This window comes from Bison bison, unplaced genomic scaffold (genome assembly GCF_000754665.1).
Source record: "Bison bison bison isolate TAMUID 2011002044 unplaced genomic scaffold, Bison_UMD1.0 scf7180017863721, whole genome shotgun sequence".
In the NCBI taxonomy this organism is placed as follows: Eukaryota; Metazoa; Chordata; class Mammalia; order Artiodactyla; family Bovidae; genus Bison; species Bison bison.
Window position 1 is genome coordinate 10,523 of NW_011494293.1, and position 8,142 is coordinate 18,664.

At 38.0% G+C, this 8,142-nt stretch overlaps 1 protein-coding gene across 1 annotated transcript; it reads right to left on the reverse strand.

Moving 5' to 3' along the window:
• Window positions 1-369: 369 nt before the first annotated feature.
• On the reverse strand, window positions 370-8,120 carry LOC104983983 (zinc finger protein 829-like). Its single transcript, XM_010833553.1, has 5 exons — window positions 8,040-8,120; window positions 4,916-5,024; window positions 4,347-4,425; window positions 2,353-2,814; window positions 370-1,081 (listed from the first exon to the last, which is right to left on the reverse strand). Exons 1-5 carry the CDS (start codon window positions 8,118-8,120, stop codon window positions 370-372), a joined length of 1,443 nt encoding a protein of 480 aa, XP_010831855.1.
• Between the last annotated feature and the right edge of the window lie 22 nt (window positions 8,121-8,142).

The following is an 8,142-nucleotide window of genomic DNA, read 5'->3' on the forward strand; positions in this document are numbered from 1 at the left end:
ATTTATAAGGTTTCTCTCCAAGTATGAATTATCTGATGTCTAGAAAGACTTGACCTCTGATTAAAGGCTTCACCACATTCTGTACATTTATAAGGCTTCCTTGTAGGATGAATTTGCTCATGTTCAGTAAAATGTGATTTACAATTAAAGGCTTTGATACAATCCTTAATTTATAAGGTTTCTCTCCAAGTATGAATTATCTGATGTCTAGAAAGACTTGACTTCTGATTAAAGGGTTTACCACATTCAGTACATTTATAAGCCTTGCTTGTAGGATGAATTTGCTTATGTTGAGTAAGATGTGATTTACAATTAAAGGCTTTGCCACAATATTTACATTTATAAGGTCTCTCTCCAGTAATGGATTCACTAATGTTGAGTGAGACTTGAGCTGTGCCTAAAGGCTTTGCCACGCTCCGTACATTTATACTGCTTCTCCCCAGTATGAATTATCTGATATTGAGTTAGGCTTCCACGCCCCTTAAAAGACTTGTCACATTCTGTGCATTTATATGTCTTCTTTTCAGTATGAATTTGCTGATGTTGAATAAGATGTGAGCCACAGATAAAGGCTTTGGCACATTCTCTACATTTGTATAGAGTATCCCCAGTATGAATTCGCTGATGCACAGTGAGATATGAACACCTATTAAAGGCTCTGCCACATTCTCTACATCTGTAAGGCTTTTCCCCAGTATGAATTACCTGATGTTGAGTAAGATTTGAGCAACAGGTATAGACTTTCCCACATTCCTTACATTTATAAGGTCTCTCCCCACTATGGGTTTGTTGATGTTGAGTAAGACACGAGGAACAGATAAAGGCTTTGCCACACTCTGTGCATTTGAAAGGCTTCCTTTCTGTATGGATTTTCCTATGGCTACTTACATTTAATGATTTAGTGACTATTTCCCCACATGTGTTACTTTTGTAATGTTTCTCCACATTCTGAATACTCTGCTGTTGTCCAAGTTTACAAGACTGATTACAAACTTTACTATATTCACTACAATTATAAGCCTTCTTTCCAATATCCACACTTTTATACAGAGGAACATCTGCTCTTTGATAAAAGATATTCCTACATTTATTACTTCCAGAATCACTGTCTAAAAATTGATTTCCCTAGTGTTTCAGGAGACTTGAGCCTTGGTCAATGTTATGTCCAGTTTCATTGAATAAATACTTTCTCACTCCATCATAAAGACTCTTGTAATTATTGGGGGTAGAGCTCTTGCTTAAAGCCTTACTCATTTTATGATACATGAAAAGTTGTCCTGCATTAACTACACCCACATATGCATTGACCATTGATGTTTGAATAATGTCTCTTCCAGTATTATCAACATTGCAGATTTTGGAAAAGGGAAAAAATATCTGTTGTTTGAAGAATACTGAACCCTTGCTAAAGGATCTCTCAAGTTGATTACACTGGGAATCTTTTCCCTCATTTTTAAATTTCTGGTCTTCAGACATATTTGAATGTATGTTTAATTGAATATTGCATTTAGAGTGGTTTGAATGATTATCTGCAGTAGAGACTAGATGACTTTCCAGATTTTCCACAGTTCCTTTCAGAGAACATACATATGTCAAAAAACGATGTGGGTCTTTGCCGACAAACATACACTTCTCTGCAGATGTTAACGACTTAAATTGGTCTTTTTCCAATCACAACCTTGATTTCTCTTGGCAGTAATGTTTACATTATGAGAAACTGTCCCAGTTGGGTTATGTCCATCATAACATCCTCTCTGCCCTTCACATGCCCGTGTATGTTCCCAGTCTTTCATTAAATGTAAATTTACAAGGTAAAATATTTCATATATTTATAGGTTTTCTATTGGACATAAATCTTCAAAGCCTGGATTTCTTGGCATCACACACTGGCTGTGTAGAGAAGACGCAGCTGAAAGGGCAAATAACAAGTTATTCTACTTACTATTCTCAGTGAATATAGTTTGCAATTTACATAAAACTGATACACCCTTAGCTAGATTAAGAATGAAACAGAGAAGGAAGGAGTCAAAATGACAGAGGATTCGGAAGACATGGAATTCATCTTTATACATAAATGCATCAATACATCTAGAAATGGATTAAGTCTCACAGAGCTCCTCCTGAACACTAGCAGAGGACCATGGACACCTAAAAGGACAAGAAAGATTCTGTTTAGCCAGGTAGAACCAAAGCAAATGAAGGAAAGGGAAGAGGAGAGAAAGTGGGATGGGACCTGCAACCCTTGGGGGAGCTCACTGGGACAGAAGGGAGCCTCATTCTCTTATGGGAAGAGGAGGCAGCACCTGTTAGAGGCAGGCAGGACAGAGTGAGGCCGCTACAGACGGTACTAACCACAGCCCTGCTCCCCAAGCCTGAGCGGGGAGTCCACCACTGCACACGAGGGCTGGGTCCTGAAATGTGGGGTTTGGAGAGCAGACCCAGGCAGAGGACTGCGGTTGGCTGTGAGGAGACATCCTGAGGGGACAGGCGGGAGGGAGGAGCTCTGCAAACGGGATGCTTGTGGAGGAAGCCTGAACCACCAGAGAAGCAGAGCAGCGTTGTTGAGTGATGCCCAAAGGGAAGAACCACCATCGCAGCCCCTCTCCTCCTATGCCAGCCCCTCCTGGCCAGGCAGTAGCAAGGACTCCCACAGGGTTGGGTGATCTCAGGATCCCAGCTGCTGCCTCCTCCCCTATGACCCTCGCCACCAGGGTGGACTCCTGTGCTCCAGGGCAGCCCGAGGAGCAGGTGCCTGTGGGTGGCCCACGCGCACTGGGGGGGCGGAAAACACAGCTGAGCCCCAGGGTCATACATCTAAGGAAGAAAAGTGAAATCTCACAGCTGCACAGACCACAATTTTATACCCCCACAATTGGCTTTGTCAACTCAGCACCTACAGAAAGCCTGATTAGACAATAAGGACTCCCACAGTCCTGATAGGTGTAGCTTTAGCAGCTGGAGACTTTGTGAGCTTGTACTTGAGGGAGCTGGACCAGGCCAGAGCCTGAGACCACAAGCACAGAAAATTTCACAAAATGAGATGAAGAATGAAAAAGAAATATGTTGTAGAGAAAGGACCAAGATAAAAACCTACAACTAAATTAAGAATAGATAGTTAATCTAATGATTACTAATGATTACAATCTAATGATTACTTTAAGTAATCATTAGCTTTAAGTAATCTTAAATTGAGATACCAAACATTTTCACAATTACTAGGTGCCTATTAATTCTTTAACCCACTTTTTACCACATGTGTTTTTACTTGAGCATATTCTATTAGATGTTTGAATCTAAAAATCATAAGTGATATTAGCATAGAGCTAATCAGAAAGTGAAGATGTATAGGATAAAGTCCTGGGATGCTTCATAACAAACAAGATAAACTCAATAAAGTAGTAGTTCTTATGAAATCAAATAAGAAGTGAGACTTTAAATATGTGGTAAGAACACAGGGAACTCTATTCAGCGCTCTGTGGAGACCTAAGTGGGGAGGAAATCTAAAAAAGTATATATATATATTTCTCTTTGCTATACAGCAGCACACTGTAAAACAGCTATACTCGAATAAAATTTTTTTAAAGATTTCTTCACATAATCTAAAAAGCTTAATAGTGAGAAACAACCAGAAAAAATATGGTAGAAAATGTTCTAAGCTCTCATGCCAATTTATTTTAACATTCTTTGAGTTAAATGAATATATTAAAGTATTTTAACATTGAAGAATTGGGGCAAATACACTTAAGATATTTAACATGAGTTTATATAAAGAAAAAAGAAACTTTGAAATACACCTGGGATTTGCATTTTCTCATTTTAGAGAGATTTGGCTTTATGCAGTGAAGAAATTATTTGAGTATGAAATTTATAAGGCCATATTTATAGTTCCCAGTGGATTAGAAATTATAAGGCAGAAAACAAATGTCTGTCCCCAGTATTTCTAGAACTTTGGCAGTTTGTCTACAACTCCACCCAAACACTTCTGTCTAGAGGTAGAAATGAACTTTAAAAGGAGTGTCATAGAGTTACTCAGAAATGAACACAGTTTTCCTAGGATCCCCAAGAAATGAAAGAGCAGCCAACTCATGCAGGTTGTCACAGGCCAAGGGGAGAATTTCAGTTCTCACTGTGAATGAGAAAAGTAATCACTGGAGATGAATTCATGAATGATTAAAGAGACAGAATGAGGAAGGTGATATCCATCTATGACAGCAACAGAAATAAACCCAGACTTCTCCAAAATCATTCCACTGAAGCAGATTTTCCCAAACCACATGACAAAGGACGACTTCCTCACTGATCCTTGGACCTCTCACCTGTCACAGGCTCCATCCATTCAGACATACCTGGGTATATGGGTGTTGTCTCCATGCTGCTTATATTCCTGGAATCCTTCATTCGCTCCAGAAAGGTGACCAGGTCTGGCTTAGAGACACAAGTCCTGTTCATCAGAGAAAGGAGATTCATCAGTTTCCATTCCAATACGTATTCAGGTGAGAAGACAAGGTGTGGTAGAATACTGACACAGCCTAGAAAACTGATTTCCCCAAATACTTTATTGAGAGCACCTATAAACACTAACAAAAACATAAAGAACAGATCCTGAGATTCTGGTCTAGTACTACTAGGGAAAAGTTAGTAGTAGAGACGAGGAACAACTATTTTATACCACTGAACTTATAAAATTCCTAGTAATCTAGAGAGAAGGAGGCAGATTATCTCAAGAAAGAGGAAGGTTGGAATAATAAAGAATCATCATGACGTCTTTCTAACCTCACAAACTCCCATTCTTTTCCTAGAAAGCAGGGATCTGAAACTCTATTATAAGAAGCAGAAGATTCCAGGAGACATTCTAGAAATGCAGGAACCATAACCCAGTGGGTGGATAAGGGATTCTGAAGGCAGTTATCCTCACCCAAGGAGGCCAGGTTCCCGTACTTCTCTAGCATCATGTCTCTGTACAATTCCCGCTGACCGAGGTCCAGGCACTCCCACTCCTCTTGAGTGAAGTCTATGGCTACATCCTGGAATGTCAGTCATCCCTGAAATACAAAGTACATATGCCATATGGCTGTCACTTCCTTATGTGACCCAAGATGAAACCAGCAAGAGAAATGATTTTGATTCAGGAGAATGTCTGGTATTACACAAGAATAAGATTTTCCACACTAATATTTTCTACCATATTTCTAACCCCAGAAAAAAAGAAGATGGTATACGATTCACAAAACTACTGTAGAGATCCTTTTTTTTTTTGGGAAAAAACTATGGTATGATGTGATCTATAGAGGCAGGTTTAGAGTGTTGTTCTTGTGTTATACAGGATAAATTGTCTATCAACCAAACTGGGAATAGTTTTCTCCAAACTGGGGATATTTTTTAAAAGGAGATTCTAATTCAGGAATTCTGGAGTGGGGCCAGAGTTGTTCTTTAACAAGCTCACTTCTAACTGAATCTCAGGTTCATGAATGGCATTGTGAGTAGCACAGAGGTAGAACAGCCAGGTAGGGCTTCTCTGGTGGCTCAGCTGGTAAAGAATCTGCCTGCAATGTGGGAGGCCTAGGTTCGATCCCTGGGTTGAGAAGATCCCCTGGAGAAGGGAACAGCTACCCTCTTCAGTATTCTGGCCTGGAGAATTCCATGGACTGTATAGTCCATGGGATTGCAAAGACTTGAACAGCCAGGTAAGAAGTCATAGTTAATATTGAACTGTACATGTTTTACAGATTTTACAGGTTTAATAGAATAGTAAGCATAGAAAAAAACAGTCTTGTTGATATTTAGTATATACCATATATCTTTCTAAAAGTTTTTACATAGTCTTGAATGAGCCACATAAATAATTTAGATCAATAATATTGCTGTGACACTTATTTTAGAATATTTTGTCAGGTATTCAGTAAATGGTAGAGCTTGGGTTTTCTTTAGTTGATATGGACTAGAATTTATTTTTAAAAAACACATTTTTTTCTGTCTTCTAACTTTATTGAGGTTTTCAATGGCTAAGTCAAGGATCTCTCTTGGTAAATGTCAGACTGCACTTGAAAACATCTTTTGATATTTGTTTTAGGGTAAGACAATTCCATATTGATAAGAGAACAGACTCAATGATTTCAAAAACTTTAGACCATGAAATTTTTGTACCTTGTTTTATGTACTGAGATATGTTCCAGTTGGAGAAGAAAATGGCAACCGACTCCAGTATTCTTGCCTGGAGGACAGAAGAGCCTGGGAGGCTACAGTCCATGGGGTCACAAAGAGTCGGATACAACTGAAGTGACTTAGCACATATGTTCCAGTGTCTCCTAGTTTACAGGCTATTGGAAGTCAAATAGAATTTGTATCCTACTGTTGTGTACAAATTATATAAATCTGAATTATGTTGAATTGGTTTATGGTGCTTTTCAGGTCTAACTATAACCTTCTACTTTTAGAAATTAAATTAAATAAACTTTAATAAATCATAATCCATTCATTTTAGAATGAATATTCCATTAACTTTGGAGAGCTTGATATTGAAACTCCAACTAAAATCTTAATTTATCTACTTAAAAAGACAAATGTATTATATAGTGGAACTATATGTAACTTTCTTCTGTGTTGTACATGTCTCCTGTAAGTGTGTTATCATACTTTCATAGTACAAAAAAAGAAAAAAGAAAAAGAACAGAGAAATATACAGAGACAACTCTAATAAATGTGTAGACAAGTGTAGGTAATTGGGAAGAACATCAAGAACATAGTCCAAAAATGGATCAAATAGGTTAACATTTCCATGCACACACCTACACTAAAATGGGAACTACATACATTTTAAAAGTGATAAAAAATATTCAATTCAATAAAATCAAGATGATTTTTCACTGGTTAAATCTCATCATTTTTTGTGGATGATAATCTGTATTTTTAAAATACACTAACATGCAAACACACATACCAATATGAAATAAATTAGGACTCTAAATTAGAGTCCTTTATTTCTTTCAAAATCTGTATCACTTGTGTTGAGCTATATTTTAGGAATTTAACATTAGGAATATGATTATTGTAAGTGCTTTGGAAAATAAAAAGAGGTGATAAGATCATGTCTGAGATATGAGGGTGGAGTGTAACGGAAACTACCGGACCTGGGCTTGAGTGAGGAAACCTCCACTCCCAAAATCCAATATCCCCACTAAACACAGGTGTGTTCATTATTCAAAGCAAAGGTAGACTAAGAAGGTGCGGATTTCCACCATAACTGGTGGCTTGTGCAGGTCCCTCCCTAAATCATCCTAAATCTTTATTAAAGGTAAAGAGAAAAAAAATGTGAACATCGTAATGCTGGAATCTCATAGAAGTACCTGATCGAGGTAACATGCAGTGTAATGGGATAAATGGTAGCAGTGATCTGAATTGACCCTGAAAAATGTCAGTTTCTAAAAATTTCACTTCATATATACCTCCCCTGTTCTGTATCCTATGAGTATATTTTAACAGCGAGTCATTTTAATAATATAGACACTACACTATTATTTTTTGTTTCAAAATTATCTGAAAAATTATGGATCACTGAGTTCATTCTATTTATAACTGCATTTTCTTTCTGTTCTAAAGAGCTGAAGTTGCATCCAGATGTAAACTCATCACTGCATTTCCTCTACTTCCCTAAGAGCCCAACACCAAACCACATCCCCATGGAATCTTGGATACCAGTGCCTCTCATGTTGATCTCTCACAAAGGGAATATATTCACGAGTTGAAAGTCACTAATTCATTTTGAGAATTCATCACTAATTCACTTTGAGAATTCATCACTAATTCACTCTGAGAATTCATTTTCTATAGAAAGCTGGGATACAGACAATGAAGAAAAGGCTCTGGGACATCAGGGAGAAGAGCTGGTCTTCACTATTGTAGGAAAAAGTAAATAGTTGAAAACAAACATCCCAGGCCAAAAAAAAATGTGAGTAGAGAATTAAAGGTTTGTAGGTTCTCTCAGTCCAGGCATTTCAGCAGGAAAAGCAGACACAGCCCCAGACCCAGGACAGGACATGTACCTGAGAAGCTGCCATTTCCTCCTCTTCTTCCTCCTGCTCTGTCTTCTCTGGGGATGTTATGTAGCAAACACACCTCTGCATCTTGAGAAAATACCTTCAAAGA

Excerpts from the sequence above, each read along its gene's own strand:
- LOC104983983 (XM_010833553.1), bottom strand. The coding sequence starts at position 8,120 with ATGCAGAGGTGTGTTTGCTACATAACATCCCCAGAGAAGACAGAGCAG. Across the intron at positions 5,025-8,039 it reads AGGAAATGGCAGCTTCTCAG|GATGTAGCCATAGACTTCAC; the intron begins GTACATGTCCTG and ends CTGACATTCCAG. Across the intron at positions 4,426-4,915 it reads CGGGAACCTGGCCTCCTTGG|CCAGACCTGGTCACCTTTCT; the intron begins GTGAGGATAACT and ends TGTGTCTCTAAG.